Source organism: Miniopterus natalensis, chromosome 19, assembly GCF_054644295.1.
Source record: "Miniopterus natalensis isolate mMinNat1 chromosome 19, mMinNat1.hap1, whole genome shotgun sequence".
In the NCBI taxonomy this organism is placed as follows: Eukaryota; Metazoa; Chordata; class Mammalia; order Chiroptera; family Miniopteridae; genus Miniopterus; species Miniopterus natalensis.
Window position 1 is genome coordinate 7,128,465 of NC_142099.1, and position 23,344 is coordinate 7,151,808.

Genomic DNA, 23,344 nt, shown 5'->3' on the forward strand with positions numbered 1-23,344 from the left:
CGTGTTCGATTTGAAAATTAGGTAGAGAGCTTCTTTCCACAGAGCCATCCACAGCGTCCTCTGTGCGCTTTTTATCCTGTCTCAAAAAATTGTCGCATTTGTAAGGAAGAGGAGTAAAAAGGTGCTTTGGGGTCATGATGGTTAAGCCTTTTGGAGCGGGCTCTCTTCCTTCTGTTCTCGGGGTGCTGAGTGGTCTGCGGTGCGAAGTGCTTGGCTCCTGTAGCTCCCTGAGGCCCAGACGTGCACCTGCAGGACCGGAAAGCTGGCGAGAACGACCCCGCAAAACCTCAAGAGCGAGGCAGAGAGGAGCGTTCCCACCGTAATAAATTGTCATCTGCGCCTGGGCCAGTGCCCTAAGGCCAACTCTGCCTGATGCTTCTAAGCACATGCTATGCATCTTTATAAGTAAATCTGATGTGGGCATAGGAGAGCTTCTCAGAGAGGTGTTGATTTGGGTCCTGCACAGAAGTGTCTCTTCTGTAAAATGTCACAGTGGCACAATGAAAGTAGGAGACAGAAAACCATTTCTTCGATAAAAATGGCACAGAAATATTATCATCTCATTGCAACAGCCTCCCACAGGCCGCTGATGCTAACCGTTTTGTCGTGATGTTTGAGTGATCTGAGGAACGGTTGAGACTCTTGGTGTTTTTGTGCCATGGCATTTGTTGTAATGGCATCTGACCTGTAAGGTGGTGGGAGGGTGGCTTAATGTGCACAGTTTTGATTAAGACTAATGAGAAAAATGAAGACTAGGGAATACATTTTACTCTTAAATGTTTGTCTAAGAACTTCATTGCATTAAAAAGCAGTTAAGTTTCACAACTTATCTAAAGTTGGCATTCTTTTGAGTGCATTCACTGTGCCAGTCGGTGCGCTAAATAACTTTTACGTGATTATCTCACTATCTCATTTAATCCTTAAAACAACCCCATAGAATAGGTATTATCTTTATTTACCGATAAGGGCAGGGAGGGACCAGAGATAAGTGAACCACTTACCCAGCTAGTGAGGAAATGACAGAGGTGGGGCTCAAAAGCAGGTTTTTCTGATTCCTCCCAGGGTATCTCTGCTGTCAGTGCTGGATCTGAAACAGGAATCTGATCCTTCAGCCACCCTTTCTCTTAACCCTTTAACGCTCCCCACTGCCTGCAGGGACTCTCCTCTACTGCCACATCCTCAGTTGCTCTAAAGCAGACCACTCCCTCTTTTGCTCCCCAAATCTACCTTACTGGCTTCTGTCACAGCACCCATAGCATTGCTGACATGACCCCCAGAGTGCAGAGACTGCATGTCCTCTCCCCAGAGACGGTTCGTTCGTGTTGCCTGCTAAGTGGATGGGTGAAGGTTAGGCTCATGGCTGTAGTTCTCACCCACTGTGTTCAACCTGATTGTTGGCCTGGGTTTTGATGTTCCTTAGTGTATGGCTTTATAAACTAGTAGCCAGACTTTTAAATTTATATATGCAGTGGCTTTACATGGAAAAGCAGAGTAGTTAAAATTATATCAGAAAGAAACCTTGCTGTGGTTTGTTTGTTTTTTTTACATGTTTGCGTAGAGTACAATAGAAGCATAATTATTTGTATCTTAAACTTGGCTGTTTGATTAGATATTGAAGCATTGCACCCATAATCAGAATAGCAAATCTCCTACCCCATCCCTATGCCCATTTATTAGTTGCCTCTGTTCACTCTGTGACTTAAAGTTTTGGCAAAGCACCTAATCCTTCTGTAGCCAGCAGAAGTATTTCAAAGTGAAATTGCAATGAAGCTTGTTAGGTGGAATATATTTCCCTGTGATAAATAATAATGAATATTGTGTATTGCCTGCAGACAGAACATAAGTCTAACCATTTTAACTTAAAAAGTAATTATATTTATTTAGAATATTATTTAATATTTTGCATAAAATATGCTTTATCTAAAGAATGAGTTCTTGTCAGTGCTTATTTATAAGTGGAAATATATGATACAGGAAGCAGCTAAACAATTTTTGCGTATATACTGTCCCTAGTTTTTATTTCTTCAGGGAATGAATATCTGTTTCCCCCACTACTATGAGGGGGGGGCATTGATGCTTTCTGCCCTCACCCTAATCCTGTCTGTGAAACAGAAACCAAAGCCTCAGAAATTTTCCTTTTAAATGTAATCTCTGAGCCCCAGAGACCTGTTCTAGAGGTGTGTCTACTGGGGTTGATATGAACTTTTTGATGGTGAGGTGGGATAGAAATGAGATTTCTTAAGAATCATTCCATTACTTTGCAGGCTTGGGACGTGATTCATAGCTTAATATGATTGAACTTCTCATCATTAATTATCCTTTTGCTTCCTTACCCCACTGGGAGAGCCTAGCTAGATCAACCATTGGCCAGAAGTAAGTATTATAAAGCACAGTCCAAAGTAAAAATCCTAGGACTTTTATTACATTTCTTTCTGTTATGACTTTGTATGGAGATGTGCGAAATGTTTGATAATATTCATTGTCCCCTAATAATGGGACTGCTACCTGGTGTGGCACGTCTGTGTCTCCGGGCAGTCTCCAAGACCTCTTGCAGGCAGGTGACTTGCTGGGAGGACTCAGACTGGGCACATAGTCCTGCTCCTGGCTCTGATTTACTCCTGAGAAAGGAAAGGGCGCAGGAAACCAGGTCCAGGGAAGCCAGGCCTGGCTGCCAGTGGAGTCACACCAGAGGCCCTCGATCCCTCCAGCTCTGAGTTACTACCACACTCATGAAGTATCATCCACCAGGGAGCTCCTTAGATGCCCAGTGCCCAGTTTTTATGTGGCTGGTCACATGGGCACCCTCTGCCTGCACGTACCAGAGCCCCAGGCCCTCGGGGGAAGTAGATACTCAGCATGGACCACACTATTTTCCCAAATGATTTAGGCACATGAGCCATTCTTACCAGGGAATGGTGGGAACCCCCGAAACCCCAGTTCCCAGAGGTGAGCCGTGGGCTGGTCTTGCAGGCAGGCCTCTCAGGATAGAGCCTCAGGCCTGTGTGATTCTTTGCTGCGCATGTGTGATGTAAGTTAAGTGATAAATCTGTCATAATTCTTCTAGCTTTGGAAGATGATAAATTCAATATGATAGCTAATTTCTACGGTTTGAGATATACACACAGTGAGTTCAGACTTCAGACTTTAATGCTTCAAGCATATTCACTTTTGGATCGGATGTTATTTGTTAGGTAGAACTTAAAAATCACGTGTTACAAAATGATCACAATATGAATGAGTACCTCGAGACTTTATTTTTCTCAGTTCTTCTGTGTAAATAAGTTTCATAAACATGTATAAGTTCAGCAAACATTTGTGTGCCTGCTGTTACCTATCTTTGTTTTAGATGCTAGGGATATAGAATTGCACCAGGCCTGGTGACTGCCCTGAAGAAGCCCATGTTCCAGCAAAAGTGATAGAAATGTAAACAAAAAAATGTTTAGAAATTAGCATAGGGGATGTTATTTTGTTTATTAAATTGTATTTCATAAGAGGTTTTAAAATACGTTTCCTCATGTTACTACGACTCACAGGTCGCGTGAGGATTAAGTTAATACATAGAAATATCCTACAACAGTGTCTGTATTAATCACTCAGTAAATATTAGCTATTTCTCCCCAACTTTTTTTAAGTTCAAAACTACCGAAATGGGAAGAGAAAAGTCAATGAGTTCATATACTCTTCGTTTAGACAAGTTTCAGCTAGGCCAAGTTTGCTTCATGTCTCCTGTGTGTGTGTGATTTTTTAAGTAAACTACTTGTAAGTAAGTTGTACATATTATACTCATGACACTTCATGATGTATCTCCTGAGAATGACATTTTCCTATGTAACCCAATATCATTTTCACACTCAAGAAATGTGAGGATGAGACAAAAGTATTTTAGATGCAGTTATATTCAGATTTCCCCAGTTGTTCCAAAAATGTCCTTTATAGCTTTTTTCTTTGTTTTTTATTTCCTTCTTTTTTACAGCCTAAGATCCAAACAAGAATCGCATTTGCTGTACTTGCCCTAACTCTTCAGCCTGTTCATTTAGACCAGCCTTCAGGCTTTTTTGTGTCCTTTCCTTTCTCCCCCATGACGTTAACATTTTGAAGAGTCTAGGGCAATTGCTTTGTAAAATGTTCTTTTGAAAACTGCACAGAGAGACGAAAAGATAGCAGACTTTGTTAAACTATATTTTCTCGCTGTAGTCTTCACTTAACTATTCCAGTTCGGAGTTTGGAGAAGATAAATGAGTACTGCAGATCATTTGAGTAATGTGGAAGGTCATTAAAAGTAAAATAAATGTTTGGAGTAGAATATTCCAGAAGATAGTATTTATTAGATTTATAAAGAAAAAGCGATTGGACTAAGAAGGTTGTATTATTTAACAAAGCCTTTAAGTTGTTGTGTTTTGTGAATTCTTCAATATCCGTTGAGCTCTTGCAATGTTTGTAATCCAGGAAGTGAAACAGACAAGTAATTAGGCAGTTAAAATACAGTGTAAGGAGGTGTGTATATTTGATAAGGGGATTACAGGGTCCTGAGGAATTAAATAAGAGAGGCAGCTAACTTAGAATTGGGAGATCAGGAGGCTTCAAGAGATGACATCCATGTACAGACAGGTATGTAGGTGTAAAGGGTGTGTAAGAAATAGCCAGGCCAGGGGTCAGGGAGGGAGTGTTCCAGAGAGAACAGGCATGGCACGCAGAGCCCTAGGAGAAAGCTGACCTTTGAGGAATTTAAAAATTGCTGTGGGATGGAGTATGGCGTTGAGGCTGGAGACCAGGCTGAGAGGAAAGCTGCAGGCCTTGTAAACCAAGTTAACGGACTTCAGTGTTATTCTTAGTTCAGTTGGAAGCCATGGGAAGGTTGTGTAGAAGGTAGAGGTGTGGTGTGATCAGATTTGCCCTTTAGGAAAATCACCCTGGCTGAATCAGGCATTTCACTGGGGCTGCTAATTCTGTCCTCCTGTCTACATCTGTGAGCGGGCATACCTGTTGTATTTGATACCTGGACCAGGTAATTCTTAATACATTCCTCTTCTCTCCGATAAAATGATTTTAGTAATAACCATGAAATAAAGTGAAATATAATAATGATAGAAACAAGATATAAACATTAAATATTTTCTTTTTTTGAACACTGGAGCATATAATCATACTAGTAAAAATGAATTAAAGAAATAAAATAGTCATGATAGAAAATGTTTACTAAAGTATCTCCACCAGAAAATTCATCTTAGAGTTCTGTTATATTTGGTTAAAAACAGAACTCCTGCAGTTTTTCTTCTGCAAAATTGACAGAAAATGACTGAATGAGAGTGAACATTGACACGTCTGACCCACTAGTTATGACCAGGCATTCAAGCAAACATCGCCCTTTTGGCTTCTAGTTTGTATGAGCAACATCTTTTGTTGTCTCTCCTGGCATTCTTCAGGATTTCTTTTTGTCCTACATAAATGTCCATTTCCTTATGTTTTATTGTTGCACAGTTAATGACCTTGAGCACAGTTTCCGTGCACTGTTCTTTAAATAACTGTTTTTAAAACTTTATTATTCATTGTTCAAGGCTGATTCCGGCTGTCAGTAAATATTTTTGTGTTTGATGAACTCATCTAAAACTTCCTACCAGAAAAAAAAGATAACCTAGAAAAGAGAAATAGCATCCAGCTGTCACTGTTTGTTTAGAATCTATTGTTTGAATGCAGTATATTACAGGGGCTAGAGACAGACTGTGCTCAGATGGAGCTTGGACCATTTCTAAACGCTGCAGACTTCTGAAATGAACCTGTAGAACTGGGTCCATGTACATCGGGGCCAAACTGGGAGTCCCCCAAATTAAGTTCCATATATAATTTAATGTTTAAGAAATAAGTAATAAAAATGCTAGATTTGAAGCTTACATACATGTTACTAAAACTCAATAGCAACCGCAGCAATTATTTAGCATTTGTAGCTACAAAAGAGTATTCAGGGAGTGTTTTATTGCTGACTAGGTAATTTAATTAAAATAGTTATCATATACATATAGCCTTACTGCTTAATGATTATTCATACTTGGTAAGAAAAATGGTATATTTCATTTTTATAGTCAACTATGAGTCTTTCTGTATCTCAGTTTTTCATTAAATTTTTGTATTATAAGCGCAAGTCTGGAGATGTCGTTCCCCTGGTCAGTTTTTAGTGACTTCTTCATTACAGAGTAATGTTCTGACCTTTAGTGTCATAAGTAAATCCTGCTCTTTTCTGAGCTCCCCGCCTCTCTCTAGTCTTTCAGTCCACTGCCTCGAGCTTTTTACTTCCCAGAAACAGAACTGAACAGTAAGCTTTATTTCCATGCCCGCAAATTCCCTTTTAGTCAGAGTATATGTACATAGCTTTGCTTTTATAGTTATAAACAAGTCTACCTACATGTTTGGGTTTGGGCTGCTTCTAGTTTTGTTTTGGTTTTCATTGTAAAAATAGCAACATTTAAGACAAAAACTTAAGGCACAGTCACTTATTAATCTTATCTCTAGCAACTATTTTAATTTTTTGCCAATTTGTCTTATTTTTTAAGATCTTGTCTTAAGGCATCACATTGCCTCTTTAAAAGCTATTGATGACTAAGAATACTTCCTTTTCAATGTTAGTGCCTGTGATCTTAGTCCGTCTGAAATAGGACAGGCAGCAAAAATGGACTTGATTTTAATTTTAGATTTAAAATTTAACAAAGTCTGTGAAGTTTATTGAGCTTAAGATACAAATGAATCTTATCTTTTGAGAGTTTAGAAACATTAATTCCAACAGTGTGTGTTATCAAAAGAAACAAAATGTTGAACCCACCCCTACCACCACAAGCCTGAAAGACTTTTCATTGCCAAGCAAATGCGATACAGATATCACAAGTCTTTCACTGTGGAGTTATCTTAATCTCTCTTAATTTTGACTCTTTAAATAATAATCTATTTTTTTCTTTTGAGAAGCTTAGAGACTCAAAAAGAAAAAAGAAAAAGAAGAATTTAGATCTGGGCCATTGTGATGCTGTTTCCCTTTTTTTTGAAACACGCTGAGCCTTTCAATTTCCAGTCCCATTGCTTTCGGTTTTCTTCAGCTGCGCTCCTTGTTTATTGATTGTTTAGTTCATTCTGTCTCCTCCTCCAGGGACTCCTATAATTTGAAGTTGGAATTAGGGCGCTCTGCGAATCTGTGAGCATCCACTTCGTGTCTCGATTAATTTCTCTTGCTCAGCGCATGTTCCTGGCGTCGCCTTCACCAACCCACTTTTCTGCTGCCTTGATTCCTCTGTTACTGTGCCTGCTAGCATCAGTTGGTTTGTGGCTAAATCCATTCTCTGCTGGTCTTAATGCCCTCTGACTGTTCCCCTTGCGTCTGCAGTCCACATTGTTGCCACGATGATCCATCTGAATAAAATGCAAGTCTGGAGATGTCGTTCCCCTGGTCAGTTTTTAGTGACTTCTTTATTACAGAGTAATGTTCTGACCTTTAGTGTCATAAGTAAATCCTGCTCTTTTCTGAGCTCCCCGCCTCTCTCTAGTCTTTCAGTCCACTGCCTCGTGCTTTTTACTCCCCATGCATGCCCTTTCCCTCCCACTGTGCCCCAGCCCCTTCTCCCCGCTCACACCCCCAGCCTCGATCACCTGCCTTTCCCACCAGACATCATGAGTTCTTTTCTCTTGGTGTCATCCTCTTGTGCACCTTATATATGCTTCAGAGAAGGAATTCATCAAAAGACGTGGGTGGGTGGGTGGGTGGGTGGATGGATGATGAGTGGGTGGGTGGGTGGGTGGGTGGATGGATGGATGGATGGATGGATGGATGGATGAGTGGATGGATGGGTGGGTGGATGGATGGGTGGGTAGATAGGTGGGTAGATAGGTGGGTGGGTGAGTGGGTGGATGGAGCAGGCATTCTAGCCCTGCCAGTAGAGTGGAGGTTCTAGAGCCAGATTGACTGCCTTCAGATCCCAGGCTGCTACTTTTAGTGATGTGACCTTGGCCAAGTTACTTAACCTCTCTACCTCAGCTTATCTCTAAAATGAGAATAACAACCCCTACCTCAAAGGCTCTTGTGAGTGAAAACAGAGAGCATATGATATAATATGTGTGATATGATATAATTCTACATTAACAGTCCTGGGCATCAGTTGTTCTCTGTCTAGTTCCCATTCTCCGCTTGTTTCTACATCTCCTCCCCCCCTCCCCCCACCCCGTAAAAGCAGAAGGATTTGGGGGTTTTCCTGCTCTAGACTTACTGTCCCCAGTGGAGCTGGAAGACAATAGATTCAGATGGTTAACTTAGCCTTGTTTTCTGCTTCAAGAGAGCCAGAGACCACTTGAAAATACTTTAAAAAATATTTATAAAGAACAGAATTTGATGAATTGGCATATAAACTATTATTAAAACTTACTTTTAAAGACTTAGAGAGTTCATTGCTTCAGGGAAAAATTTATCCTAGCATTTTGACCATCAAAATTAAGTCAGTTTCATTGTTAAGAAACATTGTTTAAGATAGACTTATATATAAGCCAGTGATTTTCAACCTTTTCATCTCTTGGCCCACATGAAGTAATTACTAAAATTCTGCAGCACACCAAAAAATATATTTTTTGCGAATCTGATAGAAAAGTTAAGTATAATTTTGATGGATTTACAAAATAATAATAGTAGTAATTACTTACCCTTTTTGCTCCAAAGTGACTTTTTAAAAAAATCAGGTGCCTATACTTGTCTATAAGGATTTCTGGTACCAAGAATTAACCAGACACAACCTTATTATGTGATGTGACCAATAGGGTACAACTCTGTTATAGGACCTATATTTATGGCTCAAGACAGGACATTCACACTGGAGTGCTAATGTTGTGTTGGCTGTTGGCATTTTTTCATTTGGCAATCTAAGGGAAAAGAGGTCAGTGCCCTGACTAAATAGTCAGGTATTACATGTTTTAAAAATTCTTGTGGTTGCGGCTCACCGGTGGAAAATTGCTGATACAGACTATTAAAGAGTGCTGTATCAGTTAAGTGAGTGAATGTTCTAAAATTTTATGTATTCCAGGTTGTAGAGGGTCAAATGAACAATTAAAAAACAAAATGAAGCTGATTCACTCACTTTGTTTGCTAGATACTGGGAATTAATGTGAACAACAAACCATGGCCTTGGCACTCAAACTTTTGTTTTAACAACTGTATGATATTTTTAATAACTTTTGTGTCATAGAATGTATCTTACTATGAAGTGTGTGGGTACTGATTATCTAGAAAAGTCTGTGGAGATACTTTTTATAGTGGACTACAGTTTGTTTTGGTTTAGGGACCCCTGCCTTGAGCCTAGGAGCCAGTTTGGAGTTAAGCTTACAAGTATCACTTTCACCATTTCATGGAGCTTTCTCCTACTGCTGAGGTACACTTCTGAGTCTGGGTCTACTGGGAAAGTACTAGTAAGAAGCATCGGCTGTGTTGAGCTAGTTAGATTGAACAGTTTATTGGGGAAAGTCACTAAGCCATCTTCGAGACATGGTAAGGAAAAGAACCGAGGCAAGGTTGTGTTCATACTCTGCCCTTGAGGAAAACAGCTTTTAAAAAGCTTATAGCATCCACAGGTGTGGTTCCAAGACTAGAGATTTCTAAAAGAAAAGTCACACGAAGAAATCCTTAAGGGTGCACAGAATGCTCTCAGCAGCTCAGGTTTTTAAAAAAGATGTATGTGATGGACAGGTGGAAGGAGACTTAATCACATTCCTACAGCGCTGAGTAGACTAAGAAATAAACACATAAGGGTTTTCTTTTCTGTAGGAAGCTCACAAGGAGCTACGATACTTCAGGAGCACAAAGAGCTCTCAAGGTTGTGTTTGGAGTGAGAGCGACAAGAAGGAAGGAGGCTTACTGTCAGAAGAGATGTTGTCAATGTTGGCTGATGACAGGCAGATCAGATGGCATACAGGAAATCAGTAATAAGCAGTGCGATTAGCAGGAAGTATTGATTAGATCAATACTGTTCCCACTGGCTTCCATAATCTCCAACTAGCAGAATTACTTTCCCAACAGTAAAAGGTAAAACAACCCCAAACAGGAGAAATTAAATGTTTTGAAGGTTAGGAGATGGTAAGAGTATCATTCACTTTAAATGAATTTAAGTTTTTAGGGCTCAGCTGAATCACCTCACAGGAGCTGAAGGGACTCTCAGATATGATCTTGGGGTTATTGTCAATATTCTTGGTGAAATTATGGAGTACCAGGAGAATGGAGAGAAATAAACATCCCAGTTTCCAAAAAGACCAAGTGGATTGTGAAAATTCAAATCCACTTCCCTAACTTTATTTTTTTATTTTTCAGTTACAGTTTACTTTCAGTATTATTTTGTATTAGTTTCAGGTGTACAGTGTAGTGATTAGACAGTTACATACTTTACAAAGAGTTCCCCTGATATTTCCAGGACCCACCTGGCACCATACGCAGTTATGACAATATTATTGACTGTTCCCTGTGCTGTACTTGACATCCCCGTGACTGTTCTGTGACTCCAGTCTGTACTTCGTAGCCCCTTCCCCTTTTCCACCCCGTCTCCCACCACCCTCCCCCCTGACAGCCACCAGTCTGCTCTCTGGGTCTGTGAGTCTTTCAGTTTCGTTTGTTTATTTATTTTGTTCTTTGGATTTCACAGATAAGTGAAATCATATGGTATTTGTCTTTCTCTGCACTCAAAATTCGAAGAGATGATTTTTTAAAAATACAGTGTTATAAGTGTTTAAAAAAGAATGGGATGATCGCCATGAATCAATGTGAATTTATAAGAATAGGACATGTTAAACAGACCTCATTTTATAATTCCTGGATCAGAGAACACTAAAGGCATGTCGTGTCTTGACTGTAGCAAGTGGTTGGCCAAGTCTCCTAGACTTGCCTTGTGGAAAGACTACATGTTGGCATTTAGGGTGATTTACAGCTGCTCCCGTGGTCACACCTATGCCAGCAGCCACTGGGTTTATCTGAACAGTAGTCAGTGACTCTCTGCACCTGGTCCTCAAAGAGAGCAGGTAGTGAATATTATGAGCATATATTCAGAAAGCATGGACTTCTAGCTACGAGTTCTTTTGACAAAGGATTTGTGTATTGAAACTCAAGCGCCTGCATTTATTTATATGATTGAGATTTCAGTTGTAGACCTTTCCCCACCTGGGCTGTAGCTTAAGATGCATAGATCTGTTTGTAAGCTTCATAAATCAACTTGACTTATAAATCACTTAGAAGTCAAAGAACAGTCTCAACGCTTAGAGCAAAGGCTGGCTGGGCGAGAAAGCTATTGTGAGGAACCTTTTTTTCTTATTTGTTTAACAATAACTACATTAACCCCAGGTAGATGTGTTTCACACCCTTGAAATATCAAGTTTCTGTGAAATGCTCCCTAAACAAAAGGCAGAAGTTCATATACAACTTGGTAATATAGATTCCTCGGCAGTGACTTTGAGTTAATGCTTCTGGTTGACTGGCCTTCTAGTAATTTGAGTCAAATTTAGTGGAAAAATTTCCTATAATCATATCAAAGAGGGGACAATAATATGCTGTCCCCTTATGAAAATTCTTTTGGTTTCCTGAGGCAAGGAAGTCCTTGGTGACTGCTATAGCTAATACAGTTTATTATTAATTATTAATCTTATAGGACACCAACCCATATAATTTGTTAACCTTTCATAATTGACTTAATGAACCCATTATTGGCTGTGTTTTTATTCAGTAAGCAGTGAGACTGTGCAATATTGATTGTGAATTAGGGTTTCCTTCTACCCAGCAACAAACAAGTACTATAATATAAATAAGAAATGAAATCATATGATTCCACCTGGGTTGGACTCCAGTCGGTGGGGCTCCTAAATGCCTGGCAGAAGCAACGTGTGGGCTTAGGGATTCTTATGTGTTCTCCCTGTAAATATCTTTCAGGTTTTCTTCTTTCATCATAATGGGTCCCGGCTTCCTTAGCATCTATTATTATCAAAACAGGGACTTTTGGGTTTGCCTGTATTAGTTAAAGATCTGAATATTATCTCTAACCTCAGAAGGACTCTGACTTCTTGCTTACATTAACGCCCTCTCATATGGATTATGTTTGTTTATACATGTGAGAGAAGCCCAGAGGGAGGTTAGAAATGTTTTATGGTGGAATAATAGTTAAAAGATGAACTGGTCTGTAGTAACCTTTTGTTTCACCCAACCTTATAACTGTGCTGTTCAAATGAAACAAAGAGTATATTTTAATCAACTAGTTATTTCCTGTTCGGGAAGCTAGTCTGTTTTGTCTTAGCATTGCCCTTTTCTAATTATCTGAATCCTTTCTACTGAATAGTGCGGGTTGCTTTGGGTTTCATTTTAAGTTCAACTCTTACTACAAACTCTCTGCTACCAGATTTCTTCAACCCCTCTTTTTCTGCTTACTGTTTCTTGGAGACTTGCTAATAATCCTCTTTTTCTTTCCCTTTTCCCCCACAAATAAGAACCTTTCACTCTTATTTTATTCCCATTGTATCGCGAAGTGAAGTACATGCACAGAAAATGCCTGTTCCATTTGGTGAGAGATAGGAGGGCCACTTGGCCTTTTCCAAGATCAGCAAGGTGGTTAGTGTGTCTGGAGCGTGGTTGAGGTGAGGAGCGTGAACAAGTTTGGGTCAGCGATGCCAGAGCTAGAGCATGTGAGGCCTTCTAGGCCCTGGTTAGAACTTGGGTTTTTATTCCACGTGCAGCGAGCAGTTATTGGGTGGCCCTGGCCAGTGTGGCTCAGTTGGTTGGAGCATCGCTCCGTAAACTGAGAGGTTATGGTTTAATCCCGGGTCAGGGCTCATACCTAAGTTTCAGGTTCAGTCCTCGGTTGGGTTGCTTAGATGGATGTTTCTCTCTCACATCGATGTTTCTCTCTCGCTCTCTCTCTCCCTCTCGCTCTCTCTCTCTCCCTCTCTCTAAATCAATAAACATATCCTTGGTGAAGATTGAAAAAAAAGTCACTGGGTGGCTCCAAACAGAGTCGTGATTATCTGACTTATATTTTAAACCTCACTCTGGCTTTTGTAATGGTGGGGACAGGAAGGAAGCAAGAATGGATGCAGGGAGACCAGATAGAAGGCTGTGGAGAATTCCAGATGAGAAGTGACGGTGGCTTCGGTTAGGGTGGTGGCAATGGAGGTGGAGATAAGCGACCGTGTGGGAGACATTTTGGAGGTAGAATTGATAAAAGTTGCTAGTGGGTTGGCTCTGGTGGGTACAAGTGAGAAGGAGACGTCAAGGGTGACTTCTGGCTTTTGGGTTTATTGCACTGGGCTGCTGCTGCTGCTGCTGCTGTTTCCTAAGACAGGGAAAGCCAGAGGAGAGGAAAGCATCAGGAGAGGCTGGAATTAAGAGTTCCGATGTGGCTCTCTGAAATTCAAGGTGCTTGTTTGACCTCCGAATATATCTGTAATATACCTGAGCAAGTCTGATGAGTTTGGAGCTTGGTGGGGGTAGGTCAGGAACAGAGACAGGATAAGAATTTAGAAGTTATCAATATGTAGATGGTATTTAAAGCCATGGGACTGAGTGAAATGACCTTGTATATTTGTCATCTTCTCTGACCTATCCCATCTCCCTCCCCTGCCTTGTAAAATTACACCCCCATTACATGTATATATATTTTAATTATAGTGCCTTTAATAATTTGGTATAAGTTATCTTGTTTCTAGTAAAATATTCTGATTTCTTTTATTGTTTAGGGATATGCAATCACTAGCATCTACATTTAACTGGAGATCTAACAATTACGTGTTTTGTCTTCTGTGGTTTTCTTTTGTAGGCAAAGTCATTAACAAAGACTTGCGGCATTACCTGAGTCTTCAGTTTCAGAAAGGATCCATTGACCACAAACTGCAGCAAGTGATCAGAGACAATCTCTACTTGAGAACCATTCCATGTAAGTAGGAGATGGAGTAAAAGAAACGAGACCAAAATCTCCTTAGTAACCAGTCAGACATCCAGAAATAATTCAGTAGAGTATCCCATTGAAATTGCAAAGACTAAGCTGGGGCCCTGGGATGCAACAAAAGTTGCATAAGGGGAAAAATATTCAGAGGACTTCAAGGGTTTTGTTTTTCAAGGTAGAAAAACCCACAGATTCTCTATTTGGACTTTTTAAAAGTCACTAGACCTTGAGAATGTAAGACTATCTACGTACATGTTGCTAACTAGATTTTATTCTTATAAATCCATTTCTGCAGCCTGTGCAGTAAACGACTTCTTTGCTTTCGGTGCCTTGCACACCGAGATGTTTCTGTATTAATTATTAGGACATTACTAATTTTAAAGTCTGCTCCTTCCCCAAAAGAAATAGGAAGAAAAGTGCCTCCTCTTTGGTAAGTGCCTCCTCCACTGTGAATGTTGACGTTCATGTCAGTGTTTCTATTCCGGTCTAAATGGTTTTCATAGGACCTAGTTGTTGTAATGGTATTGGGTTTTTTTTTCCAAAACACATAAGAAATCTTAAGTGTTTGCTTTCATTAGCACAGGTCCGGGGAAGAATAAAAAGCAGTTAACAATAAAAAGGCATAAAAGGACATTCCGGCTTGTTTTCCTACTTAGTACGTGTAGCTCCTTGTTGATACCAGCTTCCATAATGGCTCTGAAAGTCTCAATTTCTTTTTCTTGCTGTTAACCTTACACGATGTCTGGTCCATTACGAAGCTTTTCCAAATACGCTTCTTAAAAATCTACCCCTCTGCACCACCTTAGATCTCACCCTTTCTTGCTTGGACTTAAAAACAAAAACAAAGATAGCATTATGCAGTGGCAAAGAGCAGGGCGAAGCTGGGTTGAAAACCCTGATCCTGGCACCTTCCTAGCGGCTGCACCCGGGTGAGTGAATTACTCTTCCCCAGCCTTGGAACCTGCACATCCACAACGTGATCCCGGGACTCGCCTCGTCAGTTGCTGTTAGAGTTCAAGTGAGAGAGTGAGCATCAGCCACTTGGCCAAGAGTGGGCGCTCAAGTAGCATTTGTCCCCTTGCCCGTTCTGACTGCATCCCCTGCCTCCCATGTCACCTCAGTCTGGTCTGTGCAGCGTCTTTATCGTGGTGTAAAATTTTTTACATTTTGTTTTTAAACCAGACTCCTTATCTGTGATTTCCTCCTGTAAACCTACCTTGTCAGATTTCAGGATCGGGACTCCTGCCCTCTCTTCTTTGCATTTGTTGGGTATCACTTTGTCTATCTTTTTATTTTTTTACTCTTTCTGACTCTCCTTGTTTTGTAAACAGTGTTGGACTTTGTAGCCACTGCGACACTTTCTCTATATGATCAACATCTTTAGTCTGTTTTGCTACTTTTTTTTTGTTTTACCCATGTACAAATCTTTTAGATAAAGAGTCTATTTCATTTGATCTCTCTCCTCTTAGGAAGGTTAGTGTCTTTATTCTAATGGCTACCTTTATATAATACTCTGTTCCTCCTCCCTCCCACTCTTTGGTTTCATCCCTACTGTGAGCAATAGTAAAATTGCCTTGTCGTCTTCTTTCCCCCTCTCCGTCTCTCTCGCATCACCTGCCCTGACATGATCTTTTTTCTCCCAAAAAACGAAAGGCAAGCAGCGAGCTCACTGGACTTGGCGGATGCTGTCCTCACTCTCACCACCTCTTGGTACTTGAGCCACAGCTATACTGGCAAAGTCGGCAGCCACGAAACACTGCGCTCTCCCTTTGTGATTGCCATTTGTCCTCGATGCTGCGGGCAGTTCAGTCTCCCCGCCACCCTCCCTCCTCTTGCTCTGCAGTGATGCTGGTTGTCTCGAGCTGCTCGACTAGACTTGCTGGGAAGGGCTCACAGGATCACCAGGGCCGTTTGCTTGTGGTTTTCTATGTTCAAGTTTATTTGGACAGATACGAAATGTTGGGCTCAGATTTTCTTCCCTTGTCCATCTTAATTCTACTAGTCAGTTGTCTGATTGTCTTCTGCTCTGGAGCATTACTCTTAAGAAGTCTGGAATAATGTGATTTTCACTCCCGTGGGAGGAACTTGGTGCTTTGCCTGCGTGGGGAGTCTCAGGGTAGCACTTTGAGCTGCCTAGCTCTACGGCTCCGTCATATTGCTTGTGCTTTCTGCTGTCCCCTGCCACTTTTCCTTGGATCTTCTTTTTAAGTTACTTCTACTGTCCTAGTTTCGCAGTTTCTCCTCAGTGTGAGGTTTTGCCCTAGAAAGGAGCTATAGTTTCTGTAGTTTTAATTCGCAGGGTCCAGGCAGCTGCAGCCTTCTGGATCCCAACAGGACCCCTTCACATACTAACTGAAGTGTCTACCACCCCATCTGCTCCCAAATGTTGTTATTCACTAAACGATGCCAGCTCTTCATGGAGAAACTTCTGATTCTGGGTCTGGGGCAAGGGAGGTACAAGGTGAGCTTGGGTCATCTGATTGTAAAAGCTTAAAAAATCATGGGGACAGATCAGAAGGACTAAAAAAAAAGCCACCTAGAGGTTTTCCACTGACAAAACCTCAGGCAATTAGAGGGACACAATTAATGAGAGAGAGAGCGAGAGAGAGCAAGAGAGAGAGAGAGGGAGGGAGGAGAGTAGGAGAGAGAGAGAGAGAGAGAGAAAGATTGAGAGCCAGCGCTCCAGTTGTCAGAGGTGGCGTCCTAGGCAGACGGTGACTCTGGGCCCTAAGAGGAAGGACTGAGGTGCAGGAGCCCTGTGGCCTCCTTGACTGTCTGCCTGAGCACCTTCTGGACGGTGGCTTGGAGGGAGAGCCCGGGCAGAGCACAGCAGACCCTTCGGATGAGGGGACAGAAGCCTGACGTCAGGGAGTCTGAGGTGCTGGGAATTTATGGGACAGGGAGTCAGAGAGGAGAGAGCTTGAGCAGTCTGCCCAAGTGCCCCCTCGAGTCTGTGTCTCAGGCACGAGACTCCACGTGGCCAGGCAAGGGACTCTGGGAGCTGCAAGCTTCAGTCGCAGTGCTTACCTGGGGCTGGGAGAAACCCGAGTTCTAAGCAGCCGGAGTGGAGAGACCTTGTAAAGCTCCTACGTGGAGCTCCTGCGGGTCCGCTGTGACAGTAATTAAGCCAGGCCCAAAGGATCCAGCGAATGTGCATGTAACTTAACTGTTAACAAAAGGAAGGGAGGAAGTTTCCAGTGTCTTTTTAGTTCTCCTGCCTGCAAAAATGCTCAGCAGGTTTGAGCAGCGCACTCGCAGTCAGCTTCCCAGGGCTGGTGGGGGTCACCTGTGGGGGCCTCCCAGCCGCAAGTCCAGCAGCCCCTTTCAGGTGGCTTCGTGAGCTCCTCAGTGCACCAGCCGGCTTCCTCAGTTTCCATGGGCACCCCAGCTGGCTCCCGCATTTCAGTAATCTTCCTTGCACATGGTTTTCCAGGGCTTTGGCAAGTCTAGCCAGTGTCCCAGCTGGTTTTCTAGTAAGTTAAAAACACCTTCCACCACCACCATAGGGAGCGTGCTATCAGTTTCACTGGGACCCCTGCAGACATTTCCCTGCCTGCCAGCTCCAACCAAGGACTGGGAGCCATCGCTGTCCCCAGGCTACTGCTGCACCTTCTCCACCGACGCCTGGGCCCAGGCTGGGAATGTCCCTCCCTCCCTTACTTGGGTGTCCTCCTTCAGCTCCAGGGCGGTGCTCTTTAGGGTTCTCTTTTACTCCCTCTTAGTTAGTTCCTTGGGAATAGTTAACAGTTCTTTCTCGTAAGCTGTCCTTGTTCAGGTTTCCATGTGGTTTCTCTCTCCTGTTTGGACCCCAGCTGATACAGAATTGGCACCGGCCATGGCTCCGGGGGACAGACCCTGCAGGAAGGAACTTTAGACGTGATTTTGGTTGTGTTCTTTGGCTTAGGACAGCGCCAGGTGCCTTCCAGTGGGAAGTAGGGTGTTTGTAATTCATGACAAGAAGTGGCATCACAGTTTAGTCACAGTGCAATTTGTGGTTGATTGTGATAAAGTGCCAGCTGGACCAAGTACCTTGGGACCCAAAATGACTGCGGCACGTGATCGTTACGGCTCCAAACACCATGGGGTGGGGCGGCTCAGAGAGAGAAAACAACCCTGAAACCAACTGGCTTATTACCCTATGCGCTCATAAAACAAGATTAGAATAACACTTTTAAGTTGCCTGACAGTGACATTTGCAAATAGATAAACTTAGAAGAAGGGAACATTCACACAAAATAAAAATAATTTTAAAATTTGAAAGATACTGTCACACATATTTACTATTTGAATTTTCACTCCTCCAGTGACATCATAAAGCACACAAAGTGTCACTTACATTACCTGCTGGTCTCATCTTTGTTGGGTAACAAATACTCCAGATATAGAAAACATTTCTTTCATTTGCATTGATATTTACCAAACTGAAAGTGTGTATCCAAGAGCGTCTTTACTATTTTTATTTTCTTTTATTCCATCACCATTTATCCCCTCTATGCCCTCCTCTACCTCCACGCCCCCCAATCGCCACATTGTTGTCCATGTCCATGAGTGGACATGGTCGTGTCTTGGACAAAAAAGAGCATCTCTGAATTGGGCATCAGTCATTGGTCATTCATATAAGCTTGTTTTCATTCTTTTTTTTTTTCCAAACATATCTGTATTGATTTCAGAGAGAGGAAAGGAGAGAGAGAGAGAGACAGGAACATCAATGATGAGAGAGTCATTGATCGGCTGCCTAGCCCGCAACCTGGGCATGTGCCCTGACCGGGAATCGAACCCCGATGTCCTGGGTCCTAGGTCGATGCTCAACAGCTGAGCCACGCCCAGCTGGGCTCCTTTTCTTTTTTAATGATGAAAATACTTTGTCTCCTTGCCCCTGATTCTGGTTTTGCCTTTGAACTCCATGTTGCTTCTATTTCAGACTTTAGACCAGTTTCTGAATTCAGGTTGGAGTGTGCACATCAGCTTCCACATCTCCTCTCTGCATCTCTCCTGTTAGTGTTTGCAAAGCACTGGCACTCGGAGCAAATACACAGACAGTGGAAAATGCCAGAGAACACTGTCAGATAGTATTACAGCGTTCAGAACTCCTTAGAAGACTAGCGTCATGACAGCACCCCACGTCAGAACTGCCCATTTAAGGACTCCTCCAGCCCTCTAAAGTTGTAGCGTTGTTTGGAATACCACTCGTAGAAAGCATCCAGAGTATAAATGTGTAAGATCTTAATAATATTGTATATGCGAGAGAGACCCTCCGTCAGCAGGCAGGGCCGTGACCACGCACTTGAATTTGGGAACAGCTGCAGGGAAGACTGAGCAGATGGTGGCGCCGCTCCCCACGCGCTCTGTCCTGGTCCCTGGAAATGTCAACTTTAACACTTGATTCTACTTTTCAGTGCTTCCTGCTCTTGCTTTCTGTTGATATCAGTGGATTCCTTCAGATCGGTAATACCTGTGTCAAATTATTAACCTTTAATTCTCACAGGAGAATTATAGTATTTTTCTCATTTTCTCTATCAACTGTGATGGTCCCCAAAACTCACAGAACTGTACTGTTAGAATTACCTCTGTTGTAGGTAAATGATATCTGAATATAGTGACCAAACGAATGCCCACAATTGTATTCTTTTATACCATCAACAAGATGAAATTTTATAAAAAGATATCCTTTATAATAGCATAAAAATATTTGAAATATGTAGAAATTAATCTTTAAAGAAGTATAAAGATCTCTGTAAGGTAAAATTAAGGGACATTGAAAATCTAAATAAATTGGCAGAGATTTCTTGCTCATAGATTAAAGGCTCAATATGGTGACAATATCAATTCTCCTCAAATTGATTAATAGATTCAATCTAATCCTATAAAAACCGCAGCATTTTCAGCCTGTTTATTTGGTACCAGGATTTATATGGAAAGGCTACGAATAGAAAAACCAAAGTCGGTGGACTTGCTCTCCTACATCCCAAGATATATCATGAAAACATAATAATCACAACATTGCGATAATGGTGCAGGAGGGGTCAGGAGATTCGTGGGATGTGATAGAAAGCCGAGCGACAGATACTCGGTCTTACACAGACATTTCTGTGTAAGTTTCTGTGACAGGGGAAGTAATTAACGTTCCAATAAATCATGTTGATTGGCCATTTGGTAAAAAAGGAAAGTGGACTACTACACCCGCCACCCCCCAAAATCCCATTTTAGTGCACGGAAGTATTAGGTATGAGAGGCAAAGCTGTAATTTCTTGCTCGTAGATTAAAGGCTCAATAGTCTTTAAAAAGAATATAGACTCTCCCCATGGTCTTAGAAAAGATTTCTTCAAGACACCGGAAGCATTAGGTATAAAGGAAAGGACTGATAAATTTGACTACATTAAAATGAAAAAACCTATGTCATCAAAAGATTATTTTAAAAAGTGAAAAGAAACTACAGAGTGGGGGGAGGATGCTGTCTGTTCTGCAACAACATTTGTTTCTGTGACGCAAATAAGTTCATATGTGATTGGTAACGAGGTAGGAGAATGTCAATTTAAGGGAAGTGATGCTGGTTTGTATTCCATTTTCCGGAGCAAGTTCATGTTTTGCATCATCAAGTAAACACAGATTATACAAACACAGTTGAATGACGCATAGGCTATGCAGGATGCTCATTCATCTCCGTTTGGCCTCTTTTCTCAATTAGAACATGTGCTTTATCTTAAAATTGCTTATTGCACATTTTGCCTTATCTTCATCGTGATTCAGAAGCCTCAGCCCTCGCTGTACCCCTTTCCATCAAGCTACCTTTTCCATTTTTTTTCTTAAAAAAAAACACACCTAAGTATTTTATTTACTCTAGTATTTATAATGAGGAATGTAACATGGCTCTTAAACTGTATTAATATTTTTAATTAGGATTGTTACCGATTTGGGAGTGTTAGGAAGTTGCCGCAGGTTTGGAGTTCACCCTGACCCTATTTTCTCCATAATCTCTTATTTTCGGTGCACAGTTTTGCAGAAAGCACCGTTTCAAGAAGGCACATTTCACATCTCAGCAGAAACACCCCATTTGCAACACGTCTGTCTGTTGGGCTTCATCGAGACTAAGACACAATTATTTCACAATTTAACATCTCTACGATCAGAATGCATCTTACAATAGATGGAATCTTTCAGTCATAATTGCCAGATTTTTTTCTTTTTTAGGGGGAGATAAAATAACAGTGCACTTAAAAGCTGGTGTTTCCTTAGATTGATGAAATACTGTAGTATCCAGAAAGTAAAGAACTGCAAAGCGAATTTAAGCAGACAGGCCACCCAGTAGAGAAGTGGTAAAGGACTTGAGCAGCCGCTTCCTAACAGAAGGAGTCTCTGTGGCTGATAAATATATGAAAAGGCATGTTTCACCTCATAGGGCAGTTGCTTAGTGAACACCCAAGACGCCCTCACGTGCTTAGCATGTCGACAAAGTGTAAAAGCCTGATGAGTGTGGACGCAAATGGTGCGATTCTGTCCCTGTGCAGTTACAACACAGGCACAACTAAGCTGTGTGGCTTAGAAATGCCCCGTTTAGTTGGTGACAAACATCTCAAGAAAAAGAAAGGAGATCATCACCAGTGTCAAGGATCAGCTGTACTCGAGCATGAATTCCTTGGTAGAGAGAAAGTGGTGTTCTGTTGTTGAATTTCATGAAACGGTTTACTTACAGTTTGATGTTAAAAAGTTACTCAAAGAGACTGATGGCTAAGAAGCAATATGTGAATACCTGTATTGGGCCTTAAGTCTTGTTATTCATGTGTCTGAAATAATTTCATATTTGTCCAGGCGTTAAAAATAAGTTCATTAAAAGAACTTAAATTTTTTTTTCCTCTTTAATTGTCCTTCATGCCTCTAGTAAGTAGAATGTTGGTTTCTTTTCCCTAAGGTAGAAAAAAAAACATCAGATAGGTACATAAAAATGAAGTCTGCCCGGCCGGCGTGGCTCAGTGGTTGAGCATCAGCCTGTGAACCAGGAGGTCACGGTTCGATTCCCAGTGAGGGCACGTGCCTGGGTTGCGGGCTCGATCCCCAGCAGGGGGCGTGCAGGAGGCAGCCGATCAATGACTCCCATCACTGATGCTTCTATCTCTCCCTTTCCCTTCCTCTCTCTGAAATCAATAAAAACATTAAAAAAAAAAAAAAATGAAGTCTGTCATTGGTAGATTATATTAAGTAATGATAATTGAGGTTTAAAAGAAGAATTAACTGTTGTGTCATGGAAAGTTAAGCTTTCTCTGACACTAAAATGTTGTAGTCTTTGTAGTTTTGAATTTCATAGCTACCTATAGATTTTATTAAAGTATATTGGCCCGTCCTGCATTATTTATTGTCCTGCTTTCACTTAGGAATGTTAACTTGCCTCAAATTTTCTGGTCCCCATTTTAGTAGGTACAATGTATTCAGTGGTTTGTTTCTCCCATGTGTTCTCTGTAGACGACATATTCTATATTCGCAATAATTTGTAAGTTTAAAAGTACTTTACAACCTATTTTTTTTTTTCTTGTGTTTTTTCCTTAGGCACCACAAGGGCCCCCAGGGATGGGGAAGTCCCAGGGGTGGACTATAATTTCATTTCTGTTGAGCAGTTCAAAGCACTGGAAGAGAGTGGAGCATTATTAGAAAGTGGAACGTATGATGGTATGTCCCCAAATATTGACAACAGCAACCCAGAAAACTGTCTGAATGACTGGAATTATTTCAGAGGGAATCTGATCCATAAAATACCATTTTACACAAAAGTTTTTTTCTGTCGGTTTTGGGGGAAATTTTCTTTTAATTAGGGTAATTGTAATTTACTAGTTAAAATGGTGTTAAACAAAAAGCGAAAGCATTGCATCATATTATGAGGTCAGTCTTGACTGATACACTAAAATGATTCAAATGAGCTGGTTTGGTTTGCATGTTTCATAGTAATTCACTTTCATCACATGAGCTCAGCAAGTGTTTGTAGATTGTTTTCTCTACCTTGGCGAGCCCGGAGAAAGGAGATTGTAGCTTGGGGCAAGAAAAACACCAAAACCAGAATAATTGGTTTTCTTTTCATCTCTCCCCTCTGCCGCTTGATTCCAGGAAGTACAGATGTGAGTTCAGTTCTTAAGTGAATCTCTGTTAGGTCCTTTTCTTCCTCACGCGACACTCGTCAGTGGCCAGCCGCCCCCCAGTAGCGCCCTGTGCGGCGTCACTGCTTTGTCATGCGGCTCTAACTGCCCTTTCGCACGCTCAGGGAAGACAGGCATGTGTCTTTCTTACGCAGTATGATCTTCGGTGCCTGGAGCTGATGTTCAGTGAGCATCTCACCTTGATTTCAGCCTGTGCAAATATGTTAGTGCTCTGTCCACAAGAGGGCTTCCTCGTCACCTCTGTCTCCTGCAGCGCGGGTTCAGCGCTAGGCTCGGCTG

The 23,344-nt window shown here is 41.5% G+C and overlaps 1 protein-coding gene across 2 annotated transcripts in view; it reads left to right on the forward strand.

Annotated features, from left to right (window-relative positions):
- The window catches only part of MAGI3 (membrane associated guanylate kinase, WW and PDZ domain containing 3), a 119,054-nt gene that overhangs the window by 55,156 nt on the left and 40,554 nt on the right, over nucleotides 1-23,344 (forward strand). Inside the window, exons 2-3 of one of the 2 annotated variants that reach the window (XM_087827814.1) lie at nucleotides 13,800-13,916; nucleotides 22,464-22,661. In XM_087827814.1, coding sequence (XP_087683940.1) covers nucleotides 13,800-13,916; nucleotides 22,464-22,661 — 315 coding nt within the window. The remainder of the gene's footprint in view (nucleotides 1-13,799; nucleotides 13,917-22,463; nucleotides 22,662-23,344) is intronic. The other variant, XM_087827813.1, reaches the window with a different exon arrangement.